At 46.5% G+C, this 21,126-nt stretch overlaps 1 protein-coding gene across 1 annotated transcript in view; it reads left to right on the top strand.

Moving 5' to 3' along the window:
* LOC141127726 (uncharacterized) overlaps positions 1–21,126 on the top strand; it is a 49,841-nt gene that overhangs the window by 24,668 nt on the left and 4,047 nt on the right. The window contains exons 6-11 of the mRNA XM_073614474.1: positions 1,600–1,743; positions 10,270–10,413; positions 13,023–13,166; positions 15,873–16,016; positions 20,081–20,224; positions 20,637–20,780. Coding sequence (XP_073470575.1) covers positions 1,600–1,743; positions 10,270–10,413; positions 13,023–13,166; positions 15,873–16,016; positions 20,081–20,224; positions 20,637–20,780 — 864 coding nt within the window. The remainder of the gene's footprint in view (positions 1–1,599; positions 1,744–10,269; positions 10,414–13,022; positions 13,167–15,872; positions 16,017–20,080; positions 20,225–20,636; positions 20,781–21,126) is intronic.

Below are 21,126 nucleotides of genomic sequence, written 5' to 3'. Positions count from 1 at the left end.
TGGAGTTGTCTGTTTCGGGGGTTGTCCCTCTGCCCCGGGAGACAATAGTATAATGACGGCCTGGATGGGTTCCTAAATCCAGAATGCCCACAGTTCTTGGATAGGTGTCCATAACGACCACACCCCCAGCAATTTTGGTCCTCCACCGGATCCCTGCACAATGGATTCTTCTTAGAGGTGGCTACCTCCTGCTACAAGACAGCCACATCCTGAGCCAGTTTAGTCAGGGCTGTTTGCATGGCAGACAGGGGTGAAGGTGCCAGGGCCTCCTCTTCGAGATATGCCAGTTTAAATTTCTTGACCACTGCCATTGTTGTGTCCACTTCCTCTTGTTCTTGTGCACCTGCATCCACCACCACATTGTGGAAGGAAGTGGTAGGTTGCTCCTTATCTTTCTCCTGCAGGGCCCTCCGAACTGGACCTGCCTTCAGACCACCAATGAATTGGTCCCTTAGTTTTTTGGTCTGAATCAGCGATGTTAGCGCAGCCGCGGACATCCTTTTTTCTAGGCACCTCTAGAGGTTTGGCATGACCAGCTCATAGTGAGGCTCTCATCCTCTTGCTGTTTCCTTAGGAAGAACATTTGCCACAGCAGTAGCTTCTCCCTGAACAGGACCTCCAAATATGACACAATCTGTTCTAGAGTAGCCGTTCCTTCTCTCGCAGTGCTTTCACCACATTGTCCTTTAAGGCTTTAATAGCCAGCTCCGCCACCAGCTGGGCCAGGACCTGTTACAGGCTTGAGGCATTTTCCAGTCTCTCCTTCTTCTCTGCCAGAGGAATGTTAGCGCCATGGAACTTTGGTATTAGGGCTAATGTTGAGCCTAGCGGAGCCATGCCGAAGCCCCGTCCTCCTTCCACGCCCGCTGTAAAGGACATATTCTACCGACTGTCGCAAAGTGTAAATGGAGTTCAGTGTTGTGCGATAGCAATAATTCACACGGTCAGGTGCAATAATAAACTTGTATGGAAGTAATGCAGTAACAGTTCACAGCAAACCTGGTGGAAAGACTGCCCAACCGGGTGGACTCACAGTTTCAGAAACGTGAACAGAGTGGGTTCCTGCCGGAATGACAGCATCTGCAGAGGGGGGCAGAATGCGGCCTGGCCATCTCATGCCCAATTGGGAAGATGTCCCGAAGAGATGAGACGCTTTCTCTCCTTGTCAGGAACCTTTCTCAACTTCTAGTTCTGTCCCTAACAGATGGGGTTCCTTTCCCTGGATTACCCACTAGCACAAAGAGCCTAACTAGGGAGCCAGGGCCTAAAATAGGCTCTGCCTGCCCCAAGATGGCTGCCAGAGTAACGTGGGGCAACAGCATCCAACCGGATTGTTTCCCCAGTGACCCAGAAAGGCCATAAAGAAAACCAGATTCCTCCTGAATTTCTCTCCAGCTGCAGAATGAGGGTGAGATCATTTAGGTCAGGTCAAAGGGGCAAAAAAAATAGGTGCAATTTGTCTAAAAGTGCGCTTATTCTTTAAGTTACACATTTGAAGAACAATATCTCATAGTTTTTCATAAGCTCCAAAACTTTTATGTGTATCCTGTAAACATTATTAATTGCTATTTCAAAAATATTTTCAATTATTCTTCATAGATAAGGCTCAGTGCTCGGTAAGTCCGACTGACAGAACAGACTGCGGATATCCAGGAATTAGTTCCAAGGAATGCCTTTCCAGAGGATGCTGCTTCAACTCATCTATTCCTGGGGTCAAATGGTGCTTCCACAAAAAGATTTGCAGTACGGGTTATTCCTATTCTATCATTTTCATTAATATTACACTAATATACTATACTATATATTATATTAATATACACTATTTTATTTTTATTTATTTCAGGTACTTATATAGCGCCGTCAATTTACGCAGCGCTTTACATATACATTGTACATTCACATCAGTCCCTACCATCAAGGAGCTTACAATCTAAGGTCCCTAACTCACATTCATACATACTAGGGACAATTTAGACAGGATCCAATTAACCTACCAGCATGTCTTTGGAGTGTGGGAGGAAACCAGAATACCCGGAGGAAACCCACGCAGGCACAGGGAGAACATGCAAACTCCAGGCAGGTAGTGTCGTGGTTGGGATTCGAAACAGCAACCCTTCTTACTGCTAGGCGAGAGTGCTACCACCACACCACTGTGCCGCCCATATAATGCTTTGATCCATGTTAAAAAGTGGGGTCCAAAACCCCATTTTTGTAATGAATATTGCATATATTGCCAGGATACTGTGTCAAATGCCCTCTTAATATTTCATAGTGCCAACAATTTCCACAGCTCTTTACAATAAATACAGTCCTCTACGTAGCAGAACTGGGAGAGAAAGAAGCAACCCAAAGAGGCAGTCATACATAGGGATGAGCTTCGTGTTCGAGTCGAACCCATGTTCGACTCGAACATCGGCTGTTCGATCGTTCGCCGAATTGCGAACGATATGTGCCGTTCGCGCCAAATTCGTGTGGCGCGTCACGGCCCATAATTCACTGCGGCATTGCAGTGCATTGCTTGCTGATGATTGGCCAAGCATGCACTATGACCCGGATGCTTGGCCAATCACAGCGCCGCCTTAACAGAGAGCCATAATTGGCCAAAGCCAAGGAGGCTTTGGCCAATTATGGCTCAGGGGATTTAGTACACGCCCCACACTATATAAGGCCGCCTGCACGGCGGCCCTGTGCAGTGTGTTCCGGTGTGCTTAGAGAGAGAGAGAGACAGTGTCATTTCATTTGAGTTAGCTAGATTAGGCAGGACAGTCAGTCAGTTAGCTGCACTTAAAGTGTATTGTGTATATATATGCATCCCAGGTGTTGCATATATATATATATATATATATATATATATATATATATATATATATATACACTGTATTCAGTTTAGCTAGATCCGTTCCTGTTATCTTCTAGACTATTTACATTTAGTGCAGTGCGTCCTGCTCACAGTGTTCAGCTAGATCCGTTCCTGTTATATTCCTACTGACAGGCAGGCTTGTCTTGTTACAGTATTTTGAAGAAAATTACTGGTGTTCTTTTGATCCTATTAGTACCACAGTCAGGCAGCTAGACTATTTACATTTAGTGCAGTGCGTCCTGCTCACAGTGTTCAGCTAGATCCGTTCCTGTTATCTTCTTACTGACAGGCAGGCTTGTCTTGTTACAGTATTTTAAAGAAAATTACTGGTGTTCTTTTGATCCTATTAGTACCACAGTCAGGCAGCTAGACTATTTACAGTTAGTGCAGTGCGTCCTGCCCACAGTGTTCTGCTAAACCTACAAGTAAGTGGGGTGCGTCCTGCTCACAGTGTTCAGCTAAACCTACAAGTTAGTGGGGTGCGTCCACCTCACAGTGTTCAGCTAAACCTACAAGCTAGTGGGGTGCGTCCTGCTCACAGTGTTCAACTAGATCCGTTTCTGTTATCTTCTTACTAACAGGCAGGCTTGTCTTGTTACAGTAAATACAGCTACCTGAAGAAAATTGCTGGTGTTCTTTTGATCCTATTAGTACCACAGTCAGGCAGCTAGACTATTTACAGTTAGTGCAGTGCGTCCTGCTCACAGTGTTCTGCTAAACCTACAAGTTAGTGGGGTGCGTCCTGCTCACAGTGTTCAGCTAAACCTACAAGTTAGTGGGGTGCGTCCACCTCACAGTGTTCAGCTAAACCTACAAGCTAGTGGGGTGCGTCCTGCTCACAGTGTTCAGCTAGATCCGTTTCTGTTATCTTCTTACTGACAGGCAGGCTTGTCTTGTTACAGTATTTTAAAGAAAATTGCTGGTGTTCTTTTGATCCTATTAGTACCACAGTCAGGCAGCTAGACTATTTACAGTTAGTGCAGTGCGTCCTGCTCACAGTGTTCTGCTAAACCTACAAGTTAGTGGGGTGCGCCCTGCTCACAGTGTTCAGCTAAACCTACAAGTTAGTGGGGTGCGTCCACCTCACAGTGTTCAGCTAAAGCTACCTGTAGAAGGTTGGTGGTGTTCTCATACTACAGGCAGGCAGTTGATTTTGCTAGCTGCAGTATCAGTACATATATATATATATATATATATATATATATATATATATATATATATATATCCCAGCTTAGTGCAGCTACAGGCCATTAGTATGTCTGGAAGGCCAAGAAGGAGAGGCAGACAGTCACAAGCCAATAAGAGAGGGCAAGCAGGCTCTGTGTCTAGTGCTGGTCGTGGAGACGGTGCATCCTCATCAGCACGTGGCCATGGGACACGCTTGGCCTTTTTTTCGGCAGCTGGCCATGTTGAGCCGCAACATGCGGAAGACTTGGTCGAGTGGATGACCAAGCCGTCCTCATCCTCCTCATCCTCTCTCACCCATGCCCAGGGTACTTTGTCTGGCAAAGCAGCGGCCTCTTCCCTTGGCTCAATGTCATCAGTGACTCCTTCCCTAGCCCCACCATGTCCTCCTGAGGAGTCCCTCGAACTGTTTGACCACAGTGTTGGGTACATGCTCCAGGAGGATGCCCAGCGTTTGGAAGGCTCTGATGATGATACTGAGCTCGATGAAGGCAGTAACACGAGCACGGACAGAGGGGGTGCCCAAGAAGGACAGCAATCTGGCAGTCATGCTCCCCCTGCTGCAGCATACTGCCAGGTTTGCTCCAGTGATGAGGAGGGAGGGGATGATGAGGTCACTGACTCAACGTGGGTGCCTGATAGGAGAGAGGAGGAGGAGGAGGAGGAGGAGGAGGAGGCGGCACATCACCAACGAGGCAGGATGCCCTCCAGGGGCCAGCCTAAGGGCAGCACATTGACTGCATCACACCCCAAAGCTCCACATGTGCAGGGCGCTGCAGTCTCTGCGCGTTATTCAAAAAGTTCTTTGGTGTGGGCCTTTTTTGAGACGAGTGCATCAGATCGCACCGCTGCTATTTGCAACATATGTCTCAAGCGTATCTCGCGTGGCCAAAACATCTCCCGCTTGGGTACCACATGCTTGACCAGACATATGTTGACCTGCCATGCAGTTCGTTGGCAAGCGTATCTAAAAGACCCACACCAAAGAACAAAGAGGACCTCTGCTTGCTCCTCATCAGCTGAGATTTCCAACCCCACTAGATCTTCAGTCCTCTCTGAGACCTGCACTGAGAGGAATGAAGGTGTAGAATTAGGTGTGTCACAGCCACGTACTTGTGGGCAATCTGATTTTGGTACACCGACGTCAGATTGTACCAGGCAAATTTCCCTGCCCCAGCTGCTGCACCGCCGAAAGAAGTTTTTCTCCCAGCCATCCACATGCCCAACGGTTGAATGCTAGCTTGGCAAAATTGCTAGCACTTCAACTGCTGCCTTTTCAGTTGGTAGACTCTGCCCCCTTCCATGAGTTTGTGGAATGTGCGGTTCCTCAGTGGCAGGTACCCAAACGCCACTTTTTCTCACGGAAGGCAATTCCGGCTCTCTACCAGCATGTGGAAGGCAATGTCCATGCCTCGCTGGACAGGGCGGTCAGCGGTAAGGTGCATATTACCGCTGACTCATGGTCCAGCAGGCATGGACAGGGACGTTACCTAAGTTTCACGGCGCATTGGGTGACTCTGCTGGCAGCTGGGAAGGATGCAGGACAAGGTGCAGTAGTGTTGGAGGTTGTTCCGCCACCACGCCTCCAAAATGCTAATGAATGTGACACATCTCTCTCCTCCACCCCCTCCTCTTCTTCTTCCTCCATGGCCTCTTCCTCGGAACCAGCGGTGCTCCATAGTCGTTCAAGGGGCTACGCAAGTACACAGGCCAAAAGATGCCATGCGGTGCTTGAGCTGGTGTGCTTGGGGGACAGGAGCCACACTGGGGCAGAGGTTCTGTCAGCTCTGCAGGGGCAGGTTCAGAGGTGGTTGACGCCACGCCAACTTAAGGCAGGAATGGTGGTTTGCGACAATGGCACCAACCTCCTCTCTGCCCTCCGACAGGGACAAATGACCCATGTGCCCTGTTTGGCTCACGTCCTTAACTTGGTGGTGCAGTGGTTCTTGGGCAGGTACCCGGGCTTACAGGATGTCCTGAGGCAGGCCAGGAAAGTCTGTGTGCATTTCCGCCGGTCATATAATGCCAGTGCTCGGCTGACGGACCTCCAAAAGGAGTTTAACCTGCCCAAGAACCGCCTAATCTGTGACATGCCCACCAGGTGGAGCTCAACGTTGGCCATGCTGCAGCGGCTGCACACGCAGCAGAGGGCCATCAATGAGTACCTGTGCGACTATGGCACCAGGACAGGGTCAGGGGAGCTTGTTTTTTTTTCCCCACGCCAGTGGGCCATGATCAGGGATGCATGCACTGTCCTGTCACCATTTGAGGAGGCCACGAGGATGGTGAGCAGTGACAGTGCATGCATCAGTGACACTGTCCCCCTTGTCCACCTGTTGGAGCACACGCTGCGTGGAATAATGGACAGGGCACTTGAGGCAGAACAGAGGCAGGAAGAGGAGGACTTCCTTAGCTCTCAAGGCCCCCTTTATCCAGACAGTGTTCCTGCGTGCCCGCCGATCACACAGGAAGAGGACGAGGAGGAAGAGGAGGAGGAGGAAGATTGTGTCAGTATGGAGGTGGAGCCTGGCACTCAGCATTAGCAGCAGTCTTTAAGGGATCAGTCCCAAGAAACACATGGACTTGTACGTGGCTGGGAGGAGGTGGCTGCGGACCATGTCGTCCTTAGTGACCCAGAGGACTCCGGACCGAATGCCTCAGCAAACCTACGCTGCATGGCCTCCCTGATCCTGCAAAGCCTGCGTAAGGATCCTCGTATTCGTGGTATCAAGGAGAAGGACCAATACTGGCTGGCAACCCTCCTTGATCCACGTTACAAGGGTAAGGTTGTGGACCTTATCTTGCCATCGCAGAGGGAGCAGAGGATGAAACATCTTCGGGAGGCCTTGCAGAAAGGTCTGTGCAACGCGTTCCCAGAGACTGGGAGGTTACAAACTCCTGTTTCTGGACAACGTGTTGCTGAGGCTTCGGTTAGTCAAAGAAGGAGCGGTGGAGAAGGTGGCCGTCTGACCGATGCGTTCAGACAATTTTTTGGTCCGCAGCCCCAAGGTATGATCGGTTCCAGCAACCATCGCCAGCGTCTGTTTTACATGGTGCAGGAATACCTAGGGGCAAGATCAGACTTGGACACCTTTCCCACCGAAAATCCTCTGGGTTACTGGGTCTTGAGGATGGATCACTGGCCAGAGCTTGCACAGTATGCAATTGAGCTACTGGCCTGTCCTGCATCCAGCGTTCTTTCGGAACGCACATTCAGTGCTGCTGGAGGCGTGGTAACCGATCACAGGGTGCGTCTGTCCACTGACTCGGTCGATCGACTGACCTTCATAAAAATGAATGAGTCTTGGATCACCACCAGCTACCAAGCACCTGATGCTGATGTAACCGAATAATTTTTTTTGAAATCTCAGATCCCTTCAAAGACTGCCAATGCTGATGCTGAGTGACTATCCCTGAGTAATTATCCTCTTCCTCCTCAATCATCACGCTGATAGCTTGTAAGAACATTTTTGGTTCTGGGTGCCACCACCAGTGCCTAAGGCACAATTTTTCAGCCCCTGTTTAACAGGGGCGTGTAATTACGATTTTTGATGTAATACTTTGCAGCAGGGCTCGTTCCTGCATTCCAACTAGAGTGTCTGTGAGGGGTTGCAGTGTTGTGGCACCAGCACCAGTGCCTAAGGCCCAATTTTTCAGCCCTTGTTTAACAGGGGCGTGTAATTACAATTTTTGATGCAATACTTTGCAGCAGGGCTCGTTCCTGCATTCCAACTAGAGTGTCTGTGAGGGGTTGCAGTGTTGTGGCACCAGCACCAGTGCCTAAGGCCTAATTTTTCAGCTCCTGTTCAACAGGGGCATGTAATTACAATTCTTGATCTAATATTTCACAGCAGAGCCCTGTGAGGGCTTACAGTGTTGTGGCCACAGCAACACCTAAGGCCCAAATTTCTGCTGAGTATATAGGGCAGGACCCTACTTTCAAACAACTAACTTACAAACGACTCCTACTTGCAAACGGAAGGAGACAACAGGAAGTGAAATCTACCCCTAGGAAGGGAAATTCTCTCCTGTAAGAGTTAATATGGGAAAAACATTTCTCCTTTCCACTGATGCTTTCCAATCCATTGGGACAAAAAGTGAGGTGAAATCTTCTGAAGAGGAGGAAAGACAGCAAAACAAATGTCACAGGGGTGATAACCCTTCCCTATGTTTTCCAAAAAGCTTAAAAAAGATTTTTTGGCTGGAGCTAAACACGTTAAAAATGTACCCGTTCAAAATTACAAAGAGATTCTACTTAACAACAAACCTACAGCCTGTATACTGCTGTTCAGAGTATATAGGGCCTGGTGGCCCCACACCTTTCCTTATTTTAATTTGGGTGCGGGGTTCCCCTTAATATCCATACAAGACCCAAAGGGCCTGGTAATGGACTGGGGGGTACCCATGCCGTTTGTCTCACTGATTTTCATCCATATTGCCAGGACCCGACATTACATTAAACCCGCAAGCAGTTTTAAATTAGATTTTTTCCTTTAAAAATGACATTTGGTGCAGGGACTGTTCTAAACACGGGAAACACGCGTCACTTTACAGGCATACTATAGACACCCCCCAGGTACGATATTTAAAGGAATATTTCACTTTTTTTTTTTACTTTAAGCATCATTAAAATCACTGCTCCCGAAAAAACGGCCGTTTTTAAAAGTTTTTTTTGCATTGATACATGTCCCCTGGGGTAGGACCCGGGTCCCCAAACCCTTTTTAGGACAATACCATGCAAATTAGCCTTTAAAATGAGCACTTTTGATTTCGAACGTTCGAGTCCCATAGACGTCAATGGGGTTCTAACGTTCGTGCGAACTTTCGGTCCGTTCGCAGGTTCTGGTGCGAACCGAACCGGGGGGTGTTCGGCTCATCCCTAGTCATACAGTGATCATGTGCTATATGAATGAGGGTCGGATTGCTTAGGGCCAAAAAGTGCACTCTTTCCATAAAGGTAAAGTCGGCAACCAGGTGAGGGTCAATACAATGTCTTTTGATTTCATCCAAGAAGTACACATGCTCCAAACAGAGCCAAGATTAATGAGTTTCAGCCTAACAAGGCTGTTCTCATAGTTCATAGTTGAGCTATGAGTAAGGCCTTGATAGGCTGAAACGCGTTAGTGTTGGCACTGTTTGGGACTTGTGTACTCCTTGGACAAAATAAAGAGACATCTTATTCATCCTCACCTGGTTGCTGACTTTACCTACATGGAAGGACTCTTGTGTTGCAGGGTGGAGACCGGAAGTCAGGCACAGTGAGTGGAAATAGAGAGCTCTTGTTGGCCCGGATTGCATGATTGGGTTGTAGTGCCATTATCTTGTGTTTAAAACGTACACTCTGTCTGAAAGTGCAATTCCTCTTTAAAGCGGCAGTAAACTGCATCCAAATAAAAAGGAAATCAGGTCCTGGGCAGTTTAAGTCAGGCCTCAAATTTTCCACTCGCATACTTGCATTTTGCAAGTGGAAAATGGCTGTTGGCGAGCATGGGGCTGCCTCAGAGCAGGGATGGGGAGGGGGGAGGGCGAGCACCGCCGGCACGTTCTCCCAGCCTGGGGAAGAGAGAGGAGAGGAAGAGGCGGGCTGTCTGGATCAGCAGAGAGTGGGATTGCCCGCTGTAATAGCTTTCATTAGAATTACCTGTGTTCCGCGCCTTTGATAGACAGAACACCGGTCCAATGCAGGACATGTGGCATCATCAAAGGTGTCAAGCCAAGAGGTGGGGCTATGTGATGGTGACCCCCGGGAACACGGGAAATTTAAATGAAAGCTATTACAGCAGGCAATCCTGCTCTCTGCTGATCCGGACGGCTCACCTCTTCCTCTGCACAGGTGAGGCTGCATTGGGCACAGGTCACGCTACATTGGGCACAGGTGAGGCTGCACTGATGGGCACAGGTGAGGCTGCACTGATGGGCACAGGTGGAGCTGCACTGATGGGCATGGGTATACCATTCCTTCAGAGTGCATACGCCGGTGACGTTGCCGCCTGCATCTAAGGTAAATACAGTATCTCCTAAATGGTGAGATATTTACAGTACCTATAGGTAAGCCTTATTATAGGCTACCCTATAGGTAAAAATCATACATGAGAGTTTACTCCCACTTTAAGTCGTTTGGTTACAGTAATGAGTTCCTCATAGCACCGAAAACTTTTAAGTGAAACATGTAAACAAATATAAATTGTTATTTCAAAAATAATATTTTCAATTATTCTTCATAGATAAAGCTCAGTGCTCGGTGAGTCCAGCTGACAGAACAGACTGTGGATATCCAGGAATTAGTTCCCAAGAATGCCAATCCAGAGGATGCTGCTTTGACCCATCTATTCCCGGGGTCAAATGGTGCTTCTTCCCCAACAATTACAGTAAGGGGTATTCCTATACATGCAACCTAAAATGGAAGGGCAAGTGATAGAAAGAGATACCTATGGGGGGATCAGTTGGAGAAAATAAAATTTAGCTCTGAGATAGGATAGTCTTCCCTAAAGAGGTGAGTTTTCAGAGATCATTTAAAGGTAGAGCAATAGATAGAGACTGGTGTAGGGAGTTTCAGAAGAAGAGAAAGTCCTGAGCATAAAAATAGGTGATGAGGGAGCTAGAGAGCAGGGGTGAAAGGCTTTTTGGTTGAGCCTGCACATTACAGCTCCACCTTTATGGGGCTAATCTACTTTCATCTCCCACCAAGGAGATGGTCCCATAGACACCCAAGGGCCTATAATGTGCATGTGCAGCCAGGAGAGGGAGTTTTTTACCAAATTCTGGAGTCCGTGTGTGAGAAGTTCAGGCCAGCTGTAGCCTGTAGACAAGTGCAGTCTAACTTCTCCACCGCAGGTGTTTTGCAGCTGGAGAGGAAGTCAAGAGGAACATGGTTCCTTTATTGTTTCCTGGAATCACAGGGCCAGGAATAGACTCTGTTTGATCCAACATGGACGCCAGAGTCACATGGGCTATCCGGTTGGCGGTTGCCACCCCATGTGACTCTGGTATCCATTTTGGATCTAGCAGAGTCTATTCCTGGCCCTGGCTTACAGGCTTGGTGTGCTTTGTGTAAGTGGGTAGCGTAGGGAAAGGAATCCCAACTTTTAGGGACAGAACTAGCGGTAGGGAGAGGTTCCTGGCGAGGATGGAATGCGTAGGGTTTATAACTTTTGTGGACATTTTCCCAATTGGGCATGAGGCAGCCAGGCTGCATTCAGCCCTCTTTACAGGAGCTGTCAGTTTGGCTGATATCTGCTCTTATCACATTGTTGGGAACCGTGAGTGTACCCAGTTGGGCAGTCTTCCCTCTTGGTTTTTTTGTGAATTGTTGTTGCAATATTTTAATACAAGTTCTTTATTTGCACTTGACTGTGTGAATTATTGCCGCCACACGATGCTGCACCACACATAAAAGCCCCCTGAACCTCGCCCCCTAGGGGCCACTCTGGAGTATGACGACAGCTGCTTCAAACACTTCAGTAAATTTGGGGTGTCACTTGCACTTTCAGCTCTAATGCCACAATTCACTTACAGCATCACACCCTTCCTGAAGGACCGTGTCTTCCACTTCACTACTTCAGCTGATGATATGGTGTGTTCCTACTTGTCCCGACACATGACTTCATAGCATTTTGAGAAAGTAACACTTAGTATATACTTAATTCCACCCCCTTGCCATACATCTTTACAATTTACCATGTCATCATGTTCCACCATTAACTGCACAGGGAAGCCACTGTATTTCACGCAGCAAGGCCTTGCACTTTGTGGCTTAGTCCAGAGGCAGGCCTTGTACCGCAGGGGGCTCCAATATGGAGACCATAGCTCCCAACTGTCCCTGATTTCGAGGGACTGTCCCTGATTTGGAACAATGTCCCTCTGTCCCTCATTCCTCCTCATGTGTCTCTCATTTTGGCCTGATCTATATAGTTGTATAAAAAATGCACTATTTATCTTTCAAAAAGTGTTTCCCAGTGCTAAACTTTTCATCCAGTTTCTAAATTGCTGCATTTGTAAATACCAAAAGCCAATATAAAGGAATAGTAGTGGCAAAAAGCACTTGTGAGTTTAACCAATCATTTTTGTTTTTTACAATTCTCCTTTAAGGGGGGCGTGGTAGGACGTGTGTCCTATGCCTACATACTTTTGCTAATATGTGTCCCTCATTCCCATTTCAGAAAGTTGGGGGTATGGGAGACCCATTCACTAAGTGGAAACCATGAAGTATCACCCTACTAAATGGGAAGTGACACACATACAGGGGAAACCATTTCACAAAACATATTAACCTCCTACTTGCACACACTTATGCCCTGTACACACAATCAGACATTCCGACAACAAAATCCATCGGAATGTTTTCCAACGGATGTTGGCTCAAACTTGTCTTGCATACACATGGTCGCACAAAGTTGGTCGGAAATTCCGAACGTCAAGAACGCGGTGACGTACAACACGTACGACGACCCGAGAAAAATGAAGTTCAATATCCAGTGCTGCTCTTCTGCTTGATTCCGAGCATGCGTGGCACTTTGTGTGTCGGAATTGTCTACACACGATCGGAATTCACGCGATCGGATTTTGTTGTTAGAAAATTTTATAGACAGCTCTCAAACTTTGTGTGTCGGAAATTCCGATGGAGCCCACACACGGTCGGAATTTCCGACAACAAGCTCTGATCGCACATTTTCCGTCGGAAAGTCCGACCGTGTGTACAGGGCATAAGACTTAAAGGTAAACTTACAAAAATGCAGCTTAACAGCAAAAACATTCTACCAAGTAAGCACCTCTTTACATGCGCTCTCATGGATCTCATCTGAGGGAGGGTGGGATAGTTTAGGTCTGGGCAAAGAGGCTAAAAGTGTATTTATTCTTTAAGTCACACATTTGGAGGAAAATTTCCTCATAGTTCCTCATCAGCGCCAACAACATGTGCATCTTGTAAAAATTATTAATTGCTATTTCACAAATAATATCTTTCAATTTTTCTTCATAGATAAGGCTCAGTGCTCGGTGAGTCCCGCTGACAGAATAGAGTGCGGATATCCAGGAATTAGTTCCAAGGAATGCCATGACAGAGGATGCTGCTTTGACCCATCTATTCCCGGGGTCAAACGGTGCTTCCGCTCAAACAACTACAGTAAGGGTTTTTCCTATGCTATCATTTCCATTAATATTATTATAATACACTATTTTTTATAGTGCCAACAGTTTCTTCAGCTCTTTACAATAAAAACAGTGTAAGTTCATGAAATCGACTTAGTATTAGCCTCTTACAATCCCCTATGTAGCAGAGATCAGAATGGGAGAGGAAGAAGCAACCCAAAAAGCCAGTCATATATGCTAAAGTGGCCATGTGCTAACGAGGAACATGCTGATAGGAGGAGTGTGTAGAGCAGTGGTTCTCAACTCCTGTCCTCAGGGCCCACTAACAGGCCAGGTTTGCAAGATAACTGAAATACATCACAGGTGATATAATTTGCTGCTCAGTGATTGCAATATTTCTGGTCTGCACCTCCCCAAGGTAATAAATAAAACCTGGCCTGTTAGTGGGTCCTGAGGACTGGAGTTGAGAACCACTGGTGTAGAGTGACAGAGAGATCATCTCATCAGTCTGCTGCTTCTCCTTCTACTGTCCAGTCACTGGGGGTTACAGAAATGCAGCAGAGACAAATTACGTCCTTTGTCCTGCTAGATACAGCTGTGCATGGGGAAAAGCTGTGTACTGTAGATCTTGGGACTGAAATGACAGAAATACAAACCTTTTGGCAAGTAAAATAGCGTATTTAACTGGCTGGGCTTCAGACTTTGAGAAAAAGTGCACGTATTTTGACTCTCCCCTGACGTAAAGGATCCTACCCTACTTACTATGACCCAATAGCCACAACATACAGTGGGGCAAAAAAGTATTTAGTCAGCCACCAATTGTGCAAGTTCTCCCACTTAAAAAAATGAGAGAGGCCTGTAATTGTCATCATGGGTATACCTCAACTATGAGAGACAAAATGTGGAAACAAATCCAGACAATCACATTGTCTGATTTTTTAAAGAATTTATTTGCAAATTATGGTGGAAAATAAGTATTTGGTCACCTACAAACAAGCAAGATTTCTGGCTCATTACCTGTATTAATGGCACCTGTTTGAACTTGTTATCAGTATAAAAGACACCTGTCCACAACCTCAAACAGTCACACTCCAAACTCCACTATGGTGAAGACCAAAGAGCTGTCGAAGGACACCAGAAACAAAATTGTAGACCTGCACCAGGCTGGGAAGACTGAATCTGCAATAGGCAAGCCGCTTGGTGTGAAGAAATCAACTGTGGGAGCAATAATTAGAAAATGGAAGACATACAAAACCACTGATAATCTCCCTCGATCTGGGGCTCCACACAAGATCTCACCCCATGGGGTCAAAATGATCACAAGAACGGTGAGCAAAAACCCCAGAATCACATGGGGGACCTAGTGAATGACCTGCAGAGAGCTGGGACCAACGTAAAAAAGGCTACCATCAGTAACACACTACGCCGCCAGGGACTCAGATCCTGCAGTGCCAGACGTGTCCCCCTGCGTAAGCCAGTACATGTCCAGGCCCGCCTGAAGTTTGAGAGAGAGGATTTGGATGATCCAGAAGAGGATTGGGAGAATGTCATATGGTCAGATGAAACCAAAGTAGAACTGTTTGGTAGAAACACAACTCGTCGTGTTTGGAGGAGAGAGAATGCTGAGTTGCAACCAAAGAACACCATACCTACTGTGAAGCATGGGGGTGGCAACATCATGCTTTGGGGCTGTTTCTCTGCAAAGGGAACAGGACGACTGATCCGTGTACATGAAAGAATGAATGGGGCCATGTATCGTAAGATTTTGAAAACCTCCTCCCATCAGCAAGGGCATTGAAGATGAAATGTGGCTGGGTCTTTCAGCATGACAATGATCCCAAACCCACTGCCCGGGCAACGAAGGAGTGGCTTCGTAAGAAGCATTTCAAGGTCCTGGAGTGGCCTAGCCAGTCTCTAGATCTCAACCCCATAGAAAACCTTTGGTGGGAGTTGAAAGTCTGTGTTGCCCAGCGACAGCCCCAAAAACATCACTGCTCTAGAGGAGATCTGCATGGAGGACTGGGCCAACATACCCGCAACAGTGTGTGACAACCTTGTGAAGACTTACAGAAAACGTTTGACCTCTGTCATTACCAACAAAGGATATATAACAAAGTATTAAGATGAACTTTTGTTATTGACAAAATACTTATTTTCCACCATAATTTGCAAATAAATTCTTTCAAAAATCAGATGTGATTGTCTGGATTTGTTTCCACATTTTGTCTCTTATAGTTGAGGTATACCTATGATGACAATTACAGGCCTCTCTCATCTTTTTAAGTGGGAGAACTTGCACAATTGGTGGCTGACTAAATACTTTTTTGCCCCACTGTACATTGTTTGTTTACATTCAACAGTGCAAGGCTCCCTTCCTTGGTCGAGCCTGCACAATTCAGCACTACCTCTATGGAGCTTGTTTACGTCCATCTCCCAGCCAGGGGACGGTTCCATAGAAGTCCAAGAGCTTGTAATGTGCAAGTGCGGCCAGAACAGGGAGGCCTTTCATCCCTGAATGTAAACCATCTCTGGTGTCCATGTTCATTGGATCAAATCTGAGGGTGGGATTGTTTTGGTCTGGTCAAGGGGGAAAAAAAATGCACGTTGTCTGAAAGTTGCTCTTACTATTTAAGTCGTGTGGTTAGAAAAATGAATTCCTCATAAGTGCCGAAAACTTTAATATGCAGCCTGTAAACATTATTGCTATTTCAAAAGTAATATTTTACATTTTTCTTCATAGATAAGGTTCAATGCTTGGTGAGTCCAGCTGACAGAATAGACTGTGGATATGCAGGAATTAGCTCCGAAGAATGCCGTTCCAGAGGATGCTGCTTTGACCAATCTATTCCCGGGGTCAAATGGTGCTTCTTCTCCCAAAACTACAGTAAGGATTATTCCTATACTTACAATCTAAAAGGGAAGGGCAAGTAATACAAAGAAACAAAAACTGTGGGGGGATCAGTTGATGTACAAGATTCAGCTTCCCTAATCGAGGTGAGTTTTCAGAGATCACCTAAAGTTGGAGTAGGAGCTAGCCGGAGAGATCAGGGTAGGAAGTTCCAGAGGAAGAAAGAGGTCTTGAAGAAGTACTGAGGATAGGAGTCGTTGATGAGGGACAGCAGAGGTGAAAGGTTTCCTGGTCACGCCTGCACATTACAGCTCCACCTTGATTGGGCTAATCTACTTCCATCTCCCAGCAAGGAGATGTTTCCGAAGAAGTCCAAGGGCCTGTAATGTGCAAATGCAGTCAGGGGAGGAAGCCATTCACCACATAAACTTTCAGCCTTAATGCTACAATGAACTTAGAGCATCAAACCCTTCCAGAAGGACCTCTTCACTACTTCAGCTGGTGACATGGTCTATTCCTACCTGTCTGTGCACATGACTTTGTAGCATTTTGAGAAAATAACACTACTTAACTCCACAACCTTGACTGACATCTTTATAATTTACCATTTCATCATGTTCCACCATTAGCTGCACAGGGAAGGCACTGTATTTCACTCAGCAAGGTCTTGCACTTTGTGACTCCAGGCTTGGTCCGTAGGCAGGCCTTGTACCGCAGTGGGCTCCAATATGGAGACCCAGACCCGTTATAAAGTGAGGAACATAAAGTATCAACTGTTCCCTCACTACCAAGGCCTCTGTCATCTGCCACCATCACCGCTCCCACTGTTAGCTGCTCCTCCTTCTGTCCTTCCAGTGCACTAAATTACTCATAACCTCAAGGATTAACCAGGTTACACTTGATGCCAGACATCTCAGTCTGTACAACGCTTAAACGTAAACTCACGTTTCTTCTTAACCCGGAGGGTTAAAGATACAGTGACTTCACCCAGAGTTCCTAGTTCTTTGTGATACACAATAGCTACACATCACTATATTTCATGATAGCAGTTGCCACACAGCCAGGCACAAAGTCACATTCACTGCTTTGGTTTAATGAACACTCTATGGGTATGCTTTTCTGATGCTTTACTGTATTGTAGATGTAGCACTGGTAGATTTTCAATCTACCGCTTATAGGTAAATTTAAATGGGTTACCTGTTTCATACATAGTCAGATTTAGCCTCTGTTCCAGTTTGGCTGTGTTGCATGTAGTTTCACACTGTGTCTGTGGGTGTCTTTGTCGCAATGGGTCGGTGTTGGAAAGGCAACACGTTAAAGCGTATGAGTGCTCTTCTGTCCCAGAGATAACTCGGTGGAGGTGGTCCTCCGAGTTGCATTCTGGGAGAGGGTATTTATGGGACAGACGCCATGTTTTAGGGTTCTTTTCGTTCCACATGCTGGCCCTCCTGGCCGACAGGTATGTGTTAGGAGTACTACCGCGTGGTCCTCCGACTGGGAGGACCAAGTTGCTGCAGCATGTGGGTGGGTCCAGAAGCCTGTCTGGGGCCTACCACAGCGGCGAGGGAATGGTCCTGTGCTGTCTGTCCTACGGGAAGAAGCTGGACAACTGAGAAGATCCCAGGGGAGGATCCATCATGGAAGGATCATGCAGAATGCTGGTCTTGAGAGGGGCCTGGTGACTCAGTTGGAGGACGCATCCTAAAGTTAACCTACCACATAGTACTGCTGGGTCGGCTTAAAGGTTCTAGTGCTGTGTTTGCTATCCATCGTAATCCATTACATCCTGTGGCAGAGGATCGTACAGGCTTCTATTCCATTCAAGTCTGTGGCAGAGACTTTTGTTCGTGCTGCGTACTGGCTGCTAGGTTAGTGAGAGAAACCTATCCGGGCGGGCAAAGATTCAACTCTAAAAGGAAAGTACATTCATCTACAAGATTCCAAATCCTAATACTACACTAAGAAAAGGTATTTGAACTTCCCTGCAACTCTTCTTCTACCTCTTTCCTGCTACTTCCTTCAGTTACTCTTTATTAAAGCATTGGAGAAGATACTCAAGTGTCCGGTGCCTACATTGTCTTGTATTAAGCTCAACGGGACCCTAGACCCGGTTTTGGTGAAATTGAGGCAACAAAGGTGACGGTAACAGCCCGCTATAAACCAGTAGCTCCACCGTGAGTTATTGCTACATAGAACTTGAACGTGGATAGGTTCAAGGTAACTGTGGGACACTCCAATAACTTTTATTGTGAACTTGAGGACACTAAACTATCTCTTAGTAAGGAGAGCAAGGGTCCTTGCTTGCAGAAAATGTTGGACAGAATTTTCCAGGAATATCTTAGTAGTGAATTCCCTTTTGGTAGAACTGACTCAATTTCAAGAGATTTACCAGCAGTAATGTGAGCATAAGTCCTTGCTAGCAGCAAATAGTGGACTTAGCTCTCCATGACACTACACACAGTGTCCCCTTTGGATGAAACTGACTCTAGTAAAAGAGAGATGGCAACAACATACAGCTTCAAGGATCTCTCACACCAGCCTGTACTCATTAATGTCTTTGGATAATTGGTTGCCTCCTTCCAATATCTTCTAGGCACTTTTCCCACGATACCAGACTAGATCTCCACAAAAAAAGTCCCTCAGTTAGCTTCAGCAAACTTATAGTAGAATAGGCCCCCAGCTACCCTAGCTGGGACCTCGATAAAAGGCAGACACATGGCAGGCTTGCCCAGGGGGCAACAGCCCTTTAGGCTGTGATCTCCCACTCAGGTACAAGACACCTCTGTTCCAAGTCTCATAGTATTTATACACACACCCAGCCACCATCTGGGCACTATGCCCCAGGGATTGACCAGGCCTGCATAAATATTTAACTGCTGCTTACACTTTCCCAGCCCACTATCTTCCAGAACCTTTCCTAACGGGCAGGGGGAAAAAGTCAACCCTGCTGCCAGTAAAACACAGAACAGACCAAAACAATCTGTCAGGGTACCAATACCAATAGCAGGAGATCTCTAGGACCCAGCACCTGTCAGCGAACCAGAATGGCTCTAGGATCCAGCACCTCCACTAGCACATCACATGGACCTTTATGAGGAAGTCAGCCCTTGGCTGAAGTGCTGTTTGATCTCAGCTGTTACCGATGTTCCTGTGTTTGCTGTTTCCTGTGATCCTTGATTACCGACCCGGCTTGTTCCAGACCTGTCACCTGCCTGCCTCCTGACCTTGACCTCGGCTTGTTAAACGGATCTCCTCGGCTTGATACCTATCTTGACCTCAGCTCCCACCTAACCTCGTCTCCTCTGCTATCCACCTGGCACCAAACCTTGGCTTGTACCGACTACCTTCTGTCTCAGTGACCCTGGTTACCTGCTACATCTCACAGGTGCCACCTTCCTGCAGCAGCCCCGCAGCACATTAGCGGTGTTCCTGAGCCTTTTCTGCAAGCAATTGTGCAGGCGATCTGGGCGACTTTGGGCCTGACTCCTACTGTCTCACCTCCAGGGGTGTCTGGAACTGAGCTGCAAGGGAAGCCCTCTGTCAATTGGCCTCCAGCACTTTGGTACCTGATAAATCACATCTACATTGATTACAGTAAGCCAGAGCTAAATTTACCTAACTTAGAATCTGGTATGGTGCTGAACACTAGTGCCGCGTACACACGATAGGACATTCCGACAACAAAATCCTAGATTTATTTCCAACGGATGTTGGCTCAAACTTGTCTTGCATACACACGGTCACACAAATGACGAGCCGAGAAAAATGAAGTTCAATAGCGAGTGCGGCTCTTCTGCTTGATTCCGAGCATGCGTGGAATTTTGTGCGTCGGAATTGTGTACACACGATCGGAATTTCCGACAACGGATTTTGTTGTTGGAAAATTTGAGATCCAGCTCACAAATTTTTGTTATCGGAAATTCCGACAGCAAATGTCCGATGGAGCATACACACGGTCGGAATTTCCGACAACAAGCTCACATCGAACATTTGGAGGAAAATTTCCTCATAGTTCCTCATAAAAGTCAAAAACTTCTGTGTGCAGCCTGTAAACATTATTAATTGCTATTTAAAAAAAATATATTTTCAATTCTTCATAGATAAAGCTCAGTGCTCGGTGAGTCCGGCTGACAGAAAAGAATGCGGATATCCAGGAATTAGTTCCAAAGAATGCCTTTCCAGAGGATGCTGCTTTGACTCATCTATTCCCGGGGTCAAATGGTGCTTCCACAGAAAGATCTGCAGTAAGGCTTTTTCCTAAGCTATAATTTCCATTATTATTATTATTATTATAATACAGTACTTTTATAGTGCCAACAATTTCTGATACTCTCTACAATAAAAACAGGGTAAGTACCTGAATTCAACTTGATATTAGCCTCTCACAGTCCCTTATAGAGCTCAGACTGGCAGAGAAAGAAGCAACCCAAAGAGCCAGTCATATATGCTACAGAAATCATGTGCTATATGAGTGAGGGTGGGATTGTTTAGGTCAAGTCAAAGGGCCAAAAAGTGCACTCTGTCTGAAAGTGCAATTCCTCTTTAAGTCGTTTGGTTAAAAAATGAGGAGTTCTTCATAAGCGCTGTAAACTATTATGTGCAGCCTGTAAGCATTATTGTTATTTCAAAAATAATATTTTCAGTTATTCTTTATAGATACGGCTCAGTGCTCAGTGAGTCCAGCTGACAGAACAGACTGCGGATATCCAGGAATTAGTTCCGAAGAATGCCAATCCAGAGGATGTTGCTTCAACTCATCTATTCCTGGGGTCAAATGGTGCTTCTTCCCCAACAACTACAGTAAGGGTTATGTCTATGCTTACAAGCTAAAAGGGAAGGGCAAGTGATACAAAGAGATAATAACTGTGGGGGGATCAGTTGATGGAGAAAATACAATTCAACTCTGAGGCAGGATAGGCTGCACTAATAAGGTGAGTTTTCAGAGATCATCTAAAGAGGGTGTAGGAGATAGCTGGAGAGGTTGGGAGTTCCAAAGGAAGAGAGATGCCTTGAAGAAGTCCTGAACATAGGAATAAGTGGTGAGGTAGCTAGAGAGCAGCGGTGAAAGGCTTCCTGGTTGTGTCTGCACAGCTCCACCTCTATGGGGCTCATCTACTTCCATCTCTCAGTAAGGAGACGGTCCCAT

The sequence above is a fragment of the Aquarana catesbeiana genome, linkage group LG02 (genome assembly GCF_042186555.1).
Source record: "Aquarana catesbeiana isolate 2022-GZ linkage group LG02, ASM4218655v1, whole genome shotgun sequence".
NCBI lineage: Eukaryota > Metazoa > Chordata > Amphibia > Anura > Ranidae > Aquarana > Aquarana catesbeiana.
Note: the sequence above shows the minus strand (reverse complement) of the source record. Positions and strands in the feature narration are given on the sequence as shown.